At 48.7% G+C, this 17,453-nt stretch overlaps 1 protein-coding gene across 1 annotated transcript in view; it reads left to right on the plus strand.

Moving 5' to 3' along the window:
- Positions 1-3,747: 3,747 nt before the first annotated feature.
- Positions 3,748-17,453, plus strand: part of TIMCC (TIM double twin CX3C motif chaperone) — a 34,211-nt gene continuing 20,505 nt past the window's right edge. The window contains exon 1 of the mRNA XM_078666716.1: positions 3,748-3,962. Coding sequence (XP_078522842.1) covers positions 3,870-3,962 — 93 coding nt within the window. The 5' untranslated portion in view covers positions 3,748-3,869. The remainder of the gene's footprint in view (positions 3,963-17,453) is intronic.

Consider the following 17,453-nt stretch of genomic DNA (forward strand, 5'->3'; position numbering starts at 1 on the left):
GCGGGGCTCTCCCTCGGGCATGGGAGCCCTGCGTCGCTGTGAATGATGTCCGCCCTCCAGCGCGCGGAACATCCGAGGCTGGGGCCAATGGACTCCGAGAACGAGGCTGACGTCACAGCAGCCCTCCCTCGCCCCCTCCTCCGATGTCGGACGACGCAGACTGCCACTTGAGCCGTGAAACCCCTTGCACTGTTCCTGGTAACTCGTAATGGTATGCAGGGAGTGCTGGCCCTTCAAAAACAAATTACTTTACAGGAAGTGTGTTATTATTTAGTCATGCTTATGAGGTGCTGCGTAATATGACATCTGTCTGCAGCCATTTTAAAGCAGATTTGGGCGTGTCTTTGCGCCGGCCCTGTGCTCCTCTGCCGACTGTAGCCACTTAATGCCCGTGGCCCTACAACATGCCGCCTGTCACAAGAGATTTGGCTCATCTGGGCGGAGGAGAGCTTGCTGCCCCCGGGCTCCTATTAGCCTCAGCTGTGGCACCGCAACAGGTCGCGTTCGTTGCAGCCGGAGCAGGAAATGAACCCACTCAGCCACCCAGCCTGCAGGAGCGCGCGGACATGAAGAGCACGTTCAGGAGGGCAGGGGCGCGCACTCCGGCGGGGGCCTCCGCAGGCTGATTGATGCCCGTCCAGCGCGAGACTGACATTTCAATCCGGGCTCCTTTTTATGGCTGAAGGTTCAAAGCCCGGGAGGCCCTCTTGGGAGGAGGGGGGAGGTCGGGCCCTTGGGGGGGGTCAAGTCAACACAATCCAGAATTCCAAGTAGAGGACTGACGAGTGAGGCTCCCACACGTGGGCTTCATCATACATGCCAACATTTCAACTTCGATAAGAGGGAGAAATATTCACGGGCGGAAAGACCTGAATAACGCGTAACACGGAACGGGTCAGGCGTAACACAAAATAGGTTGCAGGCAGTGGTGGCTGGTGGCATTTGAAAGTTGTGGGCTGTAAACATCTGTGGGAGTGCACTGCGGCGAGCGAGCACCCCCCCCCTGAGAACATTTTGAAAAAAGAGTGGATAAATGGTGCATTTTCAAGCAAATTTGAGAAGCAAGAAGGTTGATAAAGCAATTGTGAAAGTGCAGTGTGCATTAATAAAGGGATGTCAAAAAACAACATGTAGATAGAAATGTTTCTGACGCTAGGCCCTTCTGGCAAGCAAAGTGTATAGTGGTCAGAAGTGGCAGGGCCTAGCTTCAGAAACATTTCTATCTACATGTTGTTTTTTGACATCCCTGCCACTTCTGACCACTATACACTCTGCTTGCCAGAAGGGCCTAGCGTCAGAAACATTTCTAGCGTCAGGTTTTTGAAGCTAGGCCCAGTGCTGGCACTCCGTGTGTATGCTTCTCAGAGGTGCATCACGCGTGGTAGGGCCTGTAGCTTCAGAGTGAGAAACATTTTCTGCACCAGTCTGTGTTCTCACTCTATAAACACTAACACTCTTTAAAGTGCAGAGTCACTCTGCACTTCAAAGAGTTATAGTGTTTAGAGTGGGAACGCGACCCGAAGGTAATTCAGAACTGCTTTGGATGAAGGCGCACATTTGCTTTGTGTGACTGTCCTCCAATTGTTCCAATTGCCTCTGACGGTTTATGATAACATTTAGGTTTGGGCCATAGAGACTACGACTGTTGAAACTATACACAATAGGCAATTTGCGAGTTTCAGAATAATACTATTGTAGTACTACGTCTCAAATAACTAAGTGCTATTTGCCAAAATCCACACTGTAGATTTTCACCCCAATCTGCTACATTTCTCTGAGGGCTCCTACCACTACAAGCAGAACTCAGGTACACATAGACCTACTACTTTGTAGTATGTGTGGGAGTAGCCAGGGCGGGGGAGTGTCAGAAAAATAAACAATAACTACTACAAAGTGGGAGAAAAGAAGGGAAAAGTACAAAAAGTAAGGGGGAATAAGGAGGGCCATGAATACGTATAACCACTATTACAAAAGTGCAAGACAGACGCAATGCTCATAAGTTACACCCACATCTATTCAAGCAGTACAACTGCCCAGACAGGCTCAAATCTACTCCAGCCAAGCCTTGGAGTACGCCACTCACATGCACTGCAAGAGAATCACTCTGAAAACCAATGCAGACAGATATAACACTAATAGGAGAAAGGCAAACATTAATAAAGTAAATTAAAAAAAAATCTAATTCACTTAGAAATGGAAGAAAAACCATCACCCTAAATGACAAACCTAAACTACCATAAATAAATGGAATAAATACACAGATGAAATTACAACTCTGGCCCTAACACCATATCTGGAGTATAGGGAGAACCAGCATTTCATTGTTGGCGCTAACAAAAACAGAGTTCTAAACTCTGTTTTTATACGCACTATGTGAAACGGACCCCCCAAAAAAGTTAATCCCGCCCAAAAAAATTGAGGACAAAGAGTTAAGCTTTAATGTCAGGGGTAATTCTTGGAGAGGGAGATTAAAGTGGGAATGAGATTGGCATCAACATTTTGATTTTCATAGTTTTACAAAGTTCAAAGAAACACAGAGTTAGAAACTTTGGTTGAAACACATTTTTTCTCCCAGGAGCTACTGAAAGGTTTCACTTGTTTTTCTTTTTTTCTTACCTTAATGTGTGTCAGGAGCACAGAAAAATTGCTATGGCAGGCCAAGGGAGTGACAATATTGCAGGAGCAGGTTTCTGGCAGTGCCTACTTCGAGTCACAGGAAACCAATCCCTAGTGCCTGCTGAAGCCCACCGAGGAATACTTTTACGCAGGACGTAACCAGGCAAAATTCCTTTCCGGAGTCCTCGCCCCTGGGCCTGCCTAAGCTCACATTTAAGCCAATAGCTGTATGACGGGCTCAGGTTGTAATGTATTGGCAACTACAGAAGGTGGGGAAGAAAGGGCAGAAAGCAGAGGTCATTTTCGAACTCAATTTAGCTCTAAGTTATCTCAAGCTGATCATTCTGCAATCCGCATGGAATCGGGTTTTTTAATACAAGAATCGGGAGGCGGGAGACTAGCCATCAAATCGGTTGTCTCACGCCTGAATCGGGAGGGTTGGCATGTATGGCTTCATGTGTGTGTCGGTGGTTTTGGGGGTCAGGGGGGAGGTAAAACATCTGATTTTAAAAGGGAAGATGGCAGTAGCTTTTAAGGCTTATAACAACCAACACTAGCACTCTATATTACTGCCAACTTTGCTTAGCATAAGCAACAGCTAACCATTCACAAACAATGTTTATATACCAATTGCAAATTAAAAAAAAAATTAATGCAAAGCATTGTCATTTACAATGCCAGTAACTCAAACTGTAATGCTGCGAGACCTATTGCATTGTAAATGCTTGTTGATTTTATATTGGACTACAGGCGTAACACCTCTATTTAAGTGGAATGTTCAACAGTTATCGAAACACAACAGTCCTCTTTCAGTGCTAAAGACCAAATAGGATTGTAGTGATTTGTCCGTATTCGCCATCTTGGAATTTGCATATTTCCCATTCAATGCAAGGAGAGTTAGAAACAAAAATGTCATATATAATTTTTTTTGACGGCCAGATGCACTCAATATTTCATTTTTAGACTAAACCTATTATTTGTCTTCTGTTTTGATGATATAGTCATGTTTAATGAAATCGTCCGATTATTTGTAAAATTATCTTCTCTATGAGACCTTATAGCACCTCTGAGATGTATCTTTTTTTTGGTATTTACTTCAAAGTCTAAACTTGCATTTTTACTGGTGTGTTCCTTGCGGGAAAAGCTCCGTTCCAATATGGCGCCTACAGATATCACATCGGTGTCTTTGGTCTGCCGCTGTCCTTGGAAAGAGAATCTGTTGCAGTACCTTGAGCGTGGGGCACTGAGAGAGCATGGCCGGTGTGGAGGAGCAGCAGCTTCGGCTGCAGAAGGCGGTGGATGCCATGGTGGAGGGGCTGGAGAGAGAGAACATTCGGGTTATGCAGGTGAGGGACGCGAAGACAACATTACGCCGCCTTGCTATACGTGAAGGTCTCTATCCCTTCTCCTCGCCCTTTGGACATGATGTGCCAGTCACCAAACCTTCCCACAGGCAGCATTCTACATTAATCCTCCCTCCAAAATGCCCATCTGTTTTTGTTTATGTCCCCAAAGCTCAGTGCTTACCCGATCGAAGAGTGTTACGTCTATCATATTCTTTATATCATTGCCTGTGATGTTTTAATCAAAAGATGGCAACGACTATGTTTGTCAATCCGACGTGGACGCTCTCTTGCAAGAAGGGATTAGAGGAGCCGGAAGGGGGCCGGGTGGGGGTTGAGGGGGTCAATAGAGTCATACATTTGCCAGGACCGGGGCATTCTTCCTCACAAATGGAGTGACCAACCTCAAACAAGCAGGGGAAATATAAGTAACCAACCTACTGATTTAATTCATAGATATGTTTTTGAAACCAACATTCACAGGTCTTCTCCCACACGAGAATCCACAAGGATTTATTGCTCTGCCACCGAGACAGTCACCAGCCTGAAGGGGCAAGGTATGCTACTTTTCTCCATGTGTAGTTAATACAGAGCTGCCAATAACAGTTTACATTTGTATTGGGAGTGGTTGCACGATGCGATTCATTTACGGACCTTCACTCGGGAAATCCCCAACTAGCTCTTATCACTCTGATGAGATTGCAACACATACAGCCTGATTCATGAAGCAAAATTGCGCCCGCAATCGCTGCGAAAATGCAATTGCGGGCGCAATGTCCGTAATCGGCATTCAACATGAAATCGCAAACACATAATAGCGAATTCGCAATAATATTCGCAGAATCCCGGTAGGAGAGTATTAGCGAATCGGAAAATGCGACAATCCACGGATCCTGCGAAATAAATTGCGATTTCGCTATGCAATCGGTAATCATGAAAAACCGCAAATAGCGAAAAACCCAAAATTCGCAGTTTGCGCGGCGCAAATTAAGGACAACTCAAAGCAGGTGGTAACCATAAAAGCCATTCAAAAATATTTTTCAAAAAAACGTTGGCCAATCAGTAACAGGTTCAGGCCTGACCAATCACACATAAGGACAATCAGCAGCAGCATTAGGAGTTCCACAATGCCAGGAATGTACATGGTGGTCAGGCGGCGAAGGCTACAGCGAGCAGCACGGAGGAGAGGCCGGATCCAGGACAGGATATTCCGCCAGCGGGTCAACTTGCTGGGCCAAACCAGAGAGCAGATATATGCAAAATACAGGCTGATTGGGGAAATGATAATCCAGCTAATACAGGACCTTGACCCCCTGATGCAGCACCCAACAATGCGTACCAATGCGGTGCCTACACATGTGCAGGTATTGTGTAGCCTGCACCTCCTGGCCTCCGGGAGCTTCCAGGGGATAGTAGCGGCTGCTGGGGGGATATCCCAGCCCACCATGTCACGCTGCCTCAAGACTTTTGTTGACGCTATGCTTACCCAGCTACACCGACACATCAAATTTCCCACCAGCCAACAGGATTTGGACTTGACCAAGCTACAATTCTACAATGTAGCCCATTTTCCACATGTACTCTGATGCATAGACTGTACCCACATCGCCATCTGCCCACCAGCTGCCACGGAGTATATGTTCCGCAATCGCAAGTCCTACCACTCCCTCAACATACAGATGGTCTGCAATGCTAAGACATACATCACTAACATTGTGGCCCAGTACCCAGGGAGTACCCATGACTCCTACATATTCCGGCACAGCGGCCTCCACACACGACTGGCCAGGGGAGACTTTGGGGAAGGACACCTACTTGGTAAGTACACTTTGTCGACAATGTCACATTGCTATGAAGTAGCAGCGCAGCACAGGCACTCACCCTCTGCTCCTCTCATTCAGGTGACAGTGGCTACGCCCTCCGTGATTACCTCCTCACCCCATACCTCAACCCTGCTACACCCCAGCAACGGCGCTACAATGTTGCACACATTCGGACAAGGAATTGCATAGAAAGGACATTTGGGCTGCTCAAGAGCAGGTTCCGCATACTGCACAAGACAGGTGGGGCCATGTATTACAGTCCTGCAGTGTGCTGCCGCATTGTGGCTGTCTGCGCAATACTACATAACATTGCAACCAAGCGCCGGATACCTGTCGACATCTCTGGCAGTGAATCTGAAGGGGACGACCGGCCACCTGCACATGCGCGCCATGCACGCGGGGAGAATCCAGCTGAAGGCCACAGACGTCGCAACCACATCACACTGAACAGTTTCTAATGCACCCTCACCCCACAAATCACAAATCACAAATGCATGCAAAAAGTAATATTGACACAACGCCAATGTGTGCTGCTAAAATAAATATTATTGTTTCATTCACAATAATGGTACCACTTCAAAATCACTTTAAATGTTGTCATTGCTAACAGTATTTCAGCATACTGCTGTGTGAAAGGACAGGGCAGGCTTATACTCAGCCTGTGCCTGTAATAGTCATATGAAGTCATGTGCGCCTCCTGCGCGTACCACCCAAGCGCCTCTGTGGCTCATCCTCATCCAAGGCACGTGCAGCTGCTGTGGGCCTGGTGCTGCGCCTGAGTGCCCCTACGTGGGAGGCAGAGTGGCTGCTCACACTCGATGTCCCCTCACTGGCATCATCACCCCCAACAGTGGCAGGTAGAGCAGGAGGGTGTAGTGCTGTCACGGCATTGGTCAGGTGCTCAAGGACCCTGGCCACATCCTCGCAGCACTGGATGAGCTGCTGCTGCTGCGCAAGGGACCGCCGCGACAACTGTGATGTGGCATTGCCTATGAGATAATTGGACCTGGTGTAGGCGGTCAGCCGGGTCAATAGCTGACGGTGGCGGCGGTGCGTTGCGCCGCGATGTATTTGCAGCAGTGATGGCCTCCATGGCTGCAGTCATGCGGGCCATTCCCTCCCCCACACCTGCCATGGCTGCAGTCATGCGGGCCATTCCCTCCCCCACACCTGCCATGGTTGCCGTCATGCGGTCCATCTGGTCCCCCACTCCGGCATCATTGCGCCCAATGTTGTACAGCTGTAGCTGTATGGCACCTTGCTGGCGTGCTTGCAGCTGATGAATACGGAGCATGCGTCTTTCCACGCTCATTCTCACCAGCTCCTGTCCATTCCCCCTCCTGCTGATAGGTGCATTGGTCTGCAGGCGAGGCCTGCCACGCCTGCTCTGCTGGCCTGACACAGTGGGTGGCCGCTGTGTTGCCGCTGTCGCAGGCCCTGATGTTGAAGCACCAGCTGCTGGTGGTGTCACGGCAGGCGTTGTTGGTGCGGCAGGGGCTGGAGGCACCCTGGTAGTGGACCTGGCTGCGGGAGTAGTTGCTGCGCCAGACGCAGGAGGCACACTGGTGGTGGACCTGGCTGCGGGAGTAGTTGCTGCGCCAGACGCAGGAGGCACACTGGTGGTGGACCTGGCTGCGGGAGTAGTTGCTGCGCCAGACGCAGGAGGCACACTGGTGGTGGACCTGGCTGCGGGAGTAGTTGCTGCGCCAGGCGCAGGAGGCACACTGGTGGTGGACCTGGCTGCGGGAGTAGTTGCTGGGGCAGGGGCTGGTGGCTGTGTATGTGGCGGCACCTCCTCCTCATCCTGTGCCTCCTCATCTATTTGCAGCCTCTCGCTGTCGCTGTTGTCTGCACCACCTGTGAGGGGAAGTGGACGTTCATTAGTTGCATGTATCTGTCACACGTGCAGTTGCTACATGCATGCTGGGTGACATTCCCTGACTGGCTATGGCTTTGCGTACTTTGGAACCTGTCTGGCTGCATTGTGGTACATCTACATTGTGGCCACACTACTTCAGGGCATTACCTGATGTGGAACGATGGTATGACTATGGAACAATATGGGAGGCTAATTGGTCATGGACATTCATAGGGGACAGGGTCGCAGTCGCATGCCACTTACCTTGGTTGTCTTGGGTGGGGCAGGATGAGTCCAGATGAGTCACTCCGATGACCGCCTCTGTCTCCAGGGTGTTCTCTACTTGGTCCTCCATGGGGGTGTTTGGAGGGACTGTAGGTCCTCCCCCTCCAGTGCCCGATGACTCTCCAAGGCGCTCAGCCACCCTCTCTTTGGCACGACCTCGGAGGTCGTACCAGCGTTTTTTAAGTTCGTCCAGTGACCTATCAGCCACACCCACGGAGTTCACCGTGGACGCTATACCCTGCCAGATCCTGCGTTTTTCCTGCTCCGGCACCCTCCTAGAGTCCTTCCCAAACAGTTTTGAGTGGTTGGCCACCACCCCTTCTATTAAATGCTCCAGCTCGGAAAATTTTAACTTTCTCTTCCGCCCTGTGGTGTTGCTGGGCCCAGGAACTGCATCCTCAGACATTGCTGCACTGTACTTTCAGAGTTGTATCCAAACAGAATTGCAGGAGCTCTCCCAGTTGCTGACTTGAGGTCTGCCTCACTGTGGTGAATGGGGCTGGGAACGGGCTGCTTCCTGGTTGTGATGTCATCACTGTGCTCGAAAAGCGACTTCCCGTTTTCCCGATCTCGCGATTTTGCGATCTCGCTTTTTGCGAGTTCGCAATTTCGACACGGATGTAGCCGGAAATAGAGAATTTTCTGCGATTATCGATAATCGCAAACGGCTTTTGCGGCCGCGTGCGATTCGCTTTTTTTTGTTGCAAAACATCATGAATTCCGTTCTGCGGTTTCTCAATTGCGATTCGCAGTTTTTCGCAATTTGAGACTCGCAGAGTCCGGTTTTCATGAATCAGGCTGTAAGGTCAGTAACTGGAAGGTAATTGCTCTGTCAGAACCGTCTAGTATAACTTGGAACCGTCTAGTATAACTTGGTCACCCAAACCGGTCGTGGTTTCATTCATCACAGGGGACTAAGACCTCCCAGTTAAAAGTCTATGATCTCATTTTAATGGAGGGGACATAGCCATGCTGGTTCTGCTGGACCTCTCCGCAGTATTTAATAAGAGGATGCCATTGGCCACTACCAGAAAGACCAAGGCCCAAATGCACGAACATATCTTCTACAGAATAGGGAAAACCCTGAATGCATCGGGGTCTTAGTTATGTAGTCATGTAAGTGGAACAACCCTCAATTGAGTGTTTCCTTGTACATTGCTCTACTACAGTCAAGATGGGATTATGCTATCCCATCACATTGCTTAGATGTGAATTATCACAAGAGTAACATCTCTCCTCTGCAGTCTCTAATGTATATTTTCCACGATTGGAGCAAAACTTTGAAGGCAACGCCTAGATTTCTGTGGAGTCTTGACAGTTGTATGGTTGTTGAAATGACATTAGTACTTGCAGAGTTGTAAAGTTTTATAAAATATATATTCTTGTGGTGTAAAAAAAATCCACTTATTTTTATAAATGGATTTTATAAGATATGTTCTACTTTTGTGCTGTAACAAAATCCGCTTGTCCCTTTTGTTCTCTTCATTGAGGTTACAAATGATGGCAGCGTTTTCATTATACCAGACATGCTTAATTGGTTCCTTCACCCATCTTGTTGTTTTTCCAGTACCAAAGGTCAAAACCATGAGGGATAAGTCTTGACAACCTTCTTCCGTTCAAAACTTACACTTGTCGGTTAACTCTATCATCTTTCTCTTGCATGTCTCCGAAAGATGATTCACTTCATTCTTCAACTAAGAGCTCAAGTGGTAGGGGCCTTTATTTATGAATTCTAGACTGGATTATCCAGAATTTCTGTACCAAGGTGTATTTGAAAAATTGTTTATACACCTGCAGCTAGCATAAGTGTTAGACTTGTAAAATAGTTGATCAGCTGGATCATGTTTTGTAGGCTAATGTAAGGAAGCAGGATTTTTTGCTGGTTTACTCCCACTTTTTGCCATTGTTTTTGTTTTGACAACTAGGTACCTGAAATGCCCTGAGCCCTGCTAAACAGTAGTCAGTGCATGTGCCCTGACCCTTAAAATGGTGCATGTTTAATTGGCGTGTCCTGAAGTTGCTTAGCCTAACTTGTAAGCTCCTAGTATATGGTACCAGGGGTACATGGGACCTGTAAGTTAATGTCCCACAGGGACTGCAGCACTTGTAGCGCCACTCCAAGTGGGACTATGTAAAACATGTCTCCCAGTCTCCCTCTGAAGCCTGGAAGGACAGTTTTACACTATGTGGCGCTTCGGGTTCGCCCCGGCTCACTGGTGTCGGTATTGACAATTCGAATAGACTTACGGACACAGGAACTTTAGGTAATGCAGGTTTTATTAATTTGAATGTCCTTTTTAGGTCTCGCCTGTCGATGCGCATGCGCATCGAGCTTGCGAGCCTATTGCGGCTTAAACAACTTTTAACTGAGAAGCAAGGAATCGTGGCGATTCCTTGCAGTGCCCGTGACTTTTAAGCTCAATGCGCATGTGCATTGAGCTTAAAAGCGCGTGCACAGCTGCAATCGCCATCTGTTCCTCTCTCCCGCATTCCTCCGACAGCTTTTGAAGTGAAGCTTAGCTTCACTTCAAAGGCCCGGCTTCTTAACACCCACATGCCGCTCTCACCGCTCCGCCCCCTCCCCTGCCCGCCTTGTGCATTTCTCCTACACCCCCTCCCCACAGCAATGCCCTCCGTCTCCTGATCTTCACTCATTACACTTTGTGCACTGACACTTCAAGTATTGTACAATACTTTGCAGAATACATGGAAATCTCTACAAAATCTAACCCACCGTGCTAGATGAGATACACTTAACGACCGAATACTGCAAGATAGCTTGGTGAAGTAACGTTCTTACTGCATAATGTTGTGGGCAAATCACCAAACTATTCTTCTGTGGTCATGCCGCTCTCCCCGCTCCGCCCCCTCCCCTGCCCGCCTTGTGCATTTCTCCTACACCCCCTCCCCACAGCAATGCCCTCCGTCTCCTGATCTTCATTCATTACACTTTGTGCACTCCGAGGCTCCATTCCATTTCTCTCGTCATTCACACACAGCTAATGTTAACCCTTAGCTCACTCGGGCACGGTTCTGCACTGAGTGCATTGTTTAACCTCACAATGTAGCAAATAATGAAGAGGCCTCACTGCAGCTTTAAGAACCTTCTGCACGCACGCTCTACAAGCACAGACTTTATTGATAAAAAAACATTTTTCCAGTTTATATTAAATTGCTTCACAAATAATTCAATTTCAAAGTACTCTTTCTCGCCATTATGCTGATAAACGCACTAGTCTACGTAAGCTTTCACCATTTTGTTAGGTAAGGAATCTCTGGTTGTAACTCTGGGGTTAAAAGGAATTATGCAGGAACCATACGTGGAGTTACTGATTTCCGCCTGCAGCCCCTCCAAGTGCCCCAAACCCATAAGTGATGTGGTACGCCAGTCCAGGTTTTTTATTTCTATCCTGGGACTTGTGACCTCTCTTAACCCACCGTGCTAGATGAGATACACTTAACGACCGAATACTGCAAGATAGCTCGGTGAAGTAACGTTCTTACTGCATAATGTTGTGGGCAAATCACCAAACTATTCTTCTGTGGTCAATGAGTTCAAAAGGAGGGCAATAGTACAGTTCTGTTAAGTTTCCCTGTCTAGCTGCCCCAGACCAGGGCTTTCTTTCTATTCTAAGACTTGCTTAGGCCATTCTAAAAAACCGGACTACAAATCCCAGAATGCAAATAAAAAAATGTTCCGGGACATGGGAAAAGGCATCTATGCTAGCAGCAGTCATTATCATCTGCAATGCTATCGTTTACAAGCTGCATTTAAAAAGTGTGTTTTACGAGATATATATAAGTACGTGTGTGTGTCTACGTTTGTGTATGGAAAATGGGGCTGCATAGGGTGGTATAACGTTTTCATGCGAGGAGGTTGGAAATGTCCTGACCTGGAAGGAATTTCAGGACCGTATACATTACACTGCTTTCTAATATCTTTCTGATAAACCCTGTCTTTAATCGATTAGCAGCCGTCTTTAATAGATTAGCATCTGATCAGACCTACCTATGGTACATTTGTGCCTTCGCCTTTAAATGTTGCAACTGCTCGCCCTCTGCATGTCAGCTTCCTCTCAGGTGTTTACATTCAGCTTCCCGGGACCGATGGGGGAGGGGCGGGGGAGTGAGGTTGTAAAGGGCAGACTCCGAGGCTCCATTCCATTTCTCTCGTCATTCACACACAGCTAATGTTAACCCTTAGCTCACTCGGGCACGGTTCTGCACTGAGTGCATTGTTTAACCTCACAATGTAGCAAATAATGAAGAGGCCTCACTGCAGCTTTAAGAACCTTCTGCACGCACGCTCTACAAGCACAGACTTTATTGATAAAGAAACATTTTTCCAGTTTATATTAAATTGCTTCACAAATAATTCAATTTCAAAGTACTCTTTCTCGCCATTATGCTGATAAACGCACTAGTCTACGTAAGCTTTCACCATTTTGTTAGGTAAGGAATCTCTGGTTGTAACTCTGGGGTTAAAAGGAATTATGCAGGAACCATACGTGGAGTTACTGATTTCCGCCTGCAGCCCCTCCAAGTGCCCCAAACCCATAAGTGATGTGGTACGCCAGTCCAGGTTTTTTATTTCTATCCTGGGACTTGTGACCTCTCTTAGCTTACAGATTCCTTCGCTCTTTCTTTTACTCTCCACGTTTCTGCCTCTTTCACTCTCTCTTCCAACTCTCTCCCCCCTCTCCATTTACTTACACAAATCTCGCAGAAACCCTAAGCAGCAGTGCCCGCACTACCAATCCTTCTGTTATGCCACATCTCTCAGCTTACATATTCCTTCGCTCTTTCTTTTACTCTCCACGTTTCTGCCTCTTTCACTCTCTCTTCCAACTCTCTCCCCCCTCTCCATTTACTTACACAAATCTCACAGATACCCTAAGCAGCAGTGCCCGCACTACCAATCCTTCTGTTATGCCACATCTCTCAGCTTACATATTCCTTCGATCTTTCTTTTACTCTCCACGTTTCTGCCTCTTTCACTCTCTCTTCCAACTCTCTCACCCCTCTCCATTTACTTACACAAATCTCGCAGATACCCCAAGCAGCAGTGCCCGCACTACCAATCCTTCTGTTATGCCACATCTCTCAGCTTACATATTCCTTCGCTCTTTCTTTTACTCTCCACGTTTCTGCCTCTTTCACTCTCTCTTCCAACTCTCTCCCCCTCTCCATTTACTTACACAAATCTCGCAGATAGCCCAAGCAGCAGTGCCCGCACTATCAATCCTTCTGTTATGCCACATCTCTCAGCTTACATATTCCTTCGCTCTTTCTTTTACTCTCCACGTTTCTGCCTCTTTCACTCTCTCTTCCAACTCTCTCCCCCCTCTCCATTTACTTACACAAATCTCGCAGATACCCCAAGCAGCAGTGCCCGCACTACCAATCCTTCTGTTATGCCACATCTCTCAGCTTACAGATTTGCACTTTCTTTTCCTCTCAACGATTCTGCCTCTTTCACTCTCTCTTACAACTCTCTCCCCCCTCTCCATTTACTTACACAAATCTCGCAGATACCACAAGCAGCAGTGCCCGCACTACCAAGCCTTCTGTTATGCCACATCTCTCAGCTTACATATTCCTTTGCTCTTTCTTTTACTCTCCACGTTTCTGCCTCTTTCACTCTCTCTTCCAACTCTCTCCCCCCTCTCCATTTACTTACACAAATCTCGCAGATACCCCAAGCAGCAGTGCCCGCACTACCAATCCTTCTGTTATGCCACATCTCTCAGCTTACAGATTCCTTCGCTCTTTCTTTTACTCTCCACGTTTATGCCTCTTTCACTCTCTCTTCCAACTCTCTCCCCCCTCTCCATTTACTTACACAAATCTCGCAGATACCCCAAGCAGCAGTGCCCGCACTACCAATCCTTCTGTTATGCCACATCTCTCAGCTTACAGATTCGCACTTTCTTTTCCTCTCAACGTTTCTGCCTCTTTCACTCTCTCTTCCAACTCTCTCCCCCCTCTCCATTTACTTACACAAATCTCGCAGATACCACAAGCAGCAGTGCCCGCACTACCAATCCTTCACACACGCTACGCCACTCACACACGCTACGCCACTCACATACGCTACGCCACTCACATACGCTACGCCACTCACACACGCAACGCCACTCACACACGCAACGCCACTCACACACGCAACGCCACTCACACACGCAACGCCACTCACACACGCAACGCCACTCACACACGCAACGCCACTCACACACGCAACGCCACTCACAACGCCACTCATCCACGCAACGCCACTCATCCACGCAACGCCACTCATCCACGCAACGCCACTCATCCACGCAACGCCACTCATCCACGCAACGCCACTCTTCCATTTGCAAAAAGAAAAATGTCTAACTATTCTATTGCGAGACCTATTGCATTTCCAATGCTTGTTCTGTTTATCGTTTTCCTGTAGTAGGGCAGGGGGCTCTCGGTCTCCTCCGTATGTCTGTGCTGGCGTTTCTCCACAGCGGTCCGACGGTCGTCCCGGTGTCTCCTGGGACTTGTGGTCCGGGCCTCTTCCTCCACGATGTCGAGCAGTCTCTCCGGTCCCCAGAAGGAAAAGATAATGCCGATTTAGTTCGGTGAGCTGCCAAAAGGCACAGGGAAGGGAGTGAGGGAACACACGTGCACGAAACAATCAACTATGGTCCGATGTGCCGGGGAAGTGAAGGATGGGTAGTGCACGGTAGTCGTACGGTGCCTTTACGGGGTTTTAGCCCACTTGAATCCCGCCCAACCTGAAAACCTTGATCGTACCTCTGGTAGCCACACTTCCCTTGAAGTGTGGCTGGGCGAAGCGCCTTCCGGTTGGCCTCCTGGCTTGTTGGGTTCGTCTTCTCGGGATCTTCCGATTCTGGCTCTCCTCTCTCCTCCTCCTCCGTCCGTCGCCTCCTTCCTCCGACGGTCTCTCTCCTCCTCGGGTCTCCTCTCCGCCTCCTGCCTCCGATGGTCTCTCGCCTCCTCGGGTCTCCTCTCCGCCTCCTGCCTCTGCTCCGCTCCTCCTTCGCCTCTTCTCCTCTGCTCCCGCCTCTCCTCCTCCAACGTCGCCTCTGTTCCACACTCGTCCTCTTCTCCGCCACTCCTTCCGTCACTCTCGCCTCCGGGTGTAACACACACCTGTGTGCTCTCTGGGGCTGCCTTTACCTGGGATACAGGGGCGTACCAATTGACGTAGTCCTGGTCCAACTCCGCCCAATTAAAGAAACAGGGCTCACCACTCTCTTCAGGCTCCTTGTCGCAGAGGACATCCGTGTTTCTCCAGGTCCCTGTGTGCTGGTTGGAAAGAGGTGAAACAGGTAAGCCAGGTGGATCCGGGTCCTCCCCATTACACACTACTAATTCAACTTTGCCATTTAATTTAATGGCAATCCCAAACCTCCTTTTTAATATTTATGTCACTCCTAAGGTAGGCCTAACAAGCCCCAAGGCAAGGTGCTGCTTATTAAAGGGTGGAACAAGTATTTTTACATGTGTCAGCAGAAAAAAAAACTAAATTGTTGTTTTTACTGTGGAAAGTCTAGTAGCCCCATTGGCAACTAGAGAGTTACAGACTGACATCTCAACCCTTATAACTTCTGAATGGGACTACTAAAGTTGGTACTGGAGGGTATTAAAAGAATCAGTGTTAAATCTGATTTAATAGTTAAATCTAATTTAATGTCACTGGTGGGCAAAGTGCGACATTAGAAGGTGCCACTTTAAATTTCCCAATATTTCAAGGCCATGCTCACTGTTGTACATGAGATCTTTCCTGCAGATAGCTTTCTTCCCTCCTGGGGAGACGTGCCAGTGACTCCAGGACAGGAGACAATAGGGACCTGCTCAATAGAGAGTTGTTACTTCCCTCCTGCAGGAAACCACAACGGTGTGGGCCCCAAAGTTGTGCTTCAAAGGAGAAGTCTCCTTTGAAGGGCAAATGGGAAATAGTTGGGGGGTCTGCTCTATTGTTTAAGTAGACAGTCTGGGAGAGGGAAGAGGAAGCCAGTTGTCACACTTGTTTTCCAGGGGAATGATGGTAGCCACAGCTCTAGGGAGCTTTGGACACCGAAAGAAGGGGCTGCTATGTTGGGAGTTGGCAAATGGTGCATTTTGGGATAGCCAGATGCCACACTTCCCAGGAAGTGGTAATCGGGAGGGAGAGAACCTGGTAGCCCATTTGCTGCCAACCGCATCCTACCCTAGGGCATTTTTGGAGCATAAATAGGGCACCCCTGGCACCTAGAACTCCAATCTCGACTGGGCCGGAAGAAGGCCTACCCTGATGCACCTAGTTCCCAAAAAAGAGAGGATCGACCAATGTAGACAGCACCTGTTGTAAAATAGAGGCTAGAAAAGAAGAGGGACTGTGTCCTGCTCAAGGGAAAGTAGTCTCCAAAGCCCAGGCAAAGCAAAAAGACTCCAATTGATAGCCGTCTGACTTCCCGTTTGCAGCACAGGGACCCAACAGCTGAAGAAGCCTGCCAGGGGCGAGCAGGGCCGGACTGGTTGTTACGGGCACCGGGCAATCCCCCGGTGTGCCGCAAGGGTGGGGGGCGGTTTTGGGCCGATGGGGGCCGTTTTTGTTACAGGGCCGTTTATGCAGCATAGCTGCAAAATCGGCCGAAAACCTGGTCCCGGCAAAGAGCTCGGTCGCACCCTCAACCTCCCCCGGGGGGCCGGCCGAGCACTTTGGCGGGCCGGTTTTGGTTCCCAGTCCTGCCCAGAGGGCGAGTGATAGCCCGGATTGCCACTCCATGCCATCGTGCAGCACCAGGAACCAGGACTCGATGCTCCGTTGTTGCACCTGAGTCTGCTGGATCTGGGAGAGTCATCGGAATGCCTCTTAGTCACTCAGAAGGCAAGCTACAGCCCGGAGAAGGATTTTGTTGTGACCGCGACACCAGACGACTGGTAGTGCAGTGGTGACTGGAGTTCGACCAGGCCGTAGAGGACCTTGTTGGATGTTGAAACCTGTGCCCAGGACCCCCTCATCACCTTCATGGTCCGAGGAGTACCTACAGGAAGACCAGTGTCGACTGCATTGCATCCATAGCATTCTGTATCATTCGCATTAGGACTGCTCCATAGAAATCCATTGGACTGAGGCTAAAGAGCCTGGAACTGCTTGAAGACTGCTTCTTCGGTGGAGGTAACTGCAGCTGCGGCCCGTGCAGGTAAGAGCAGTGGGGCCGGGTGAGGGGGGATTTCAACAGACGGCAACAAGGGAAAATTAATTATTTATTTAATGTTCCCTCATGGTAGTCTGTCGAATTCTCTCCCTGTGTTGGAACTTTTGCATTGTGGGGTCTAAAAAACAGTCTATTTTTAGTTTGAACCTAGCAAAGTGCATGCGCTGTCTGCAAGACCTGCTGTATTCAACAAAGGACTTTGCTTCTGCCTGCTGCTTACCATTTTTTCAGTCCAGCATCGCTCTTCTTTGCCTCCTAATTGGGTCACGAAGCGATACGTCACTTCCGTTTTTTCAGAGGAGTACCCCCCAAGTACAGTTTCCTTACACTTGCC

Source organism: Lissotriton helveticus, chromosome 11 (assembly GCF_964261635.1).
Source record: "Lissotriton helveticus chromosome 11, aLisHel1.1, whole genome shotgun sequence".
NCBI classification, from domain to species: Eukaryota; Metazoa; Chordata; class Amphibia; order Caudata; family Salamandridae; genus Lissotriton; species Lissotriton helveticus.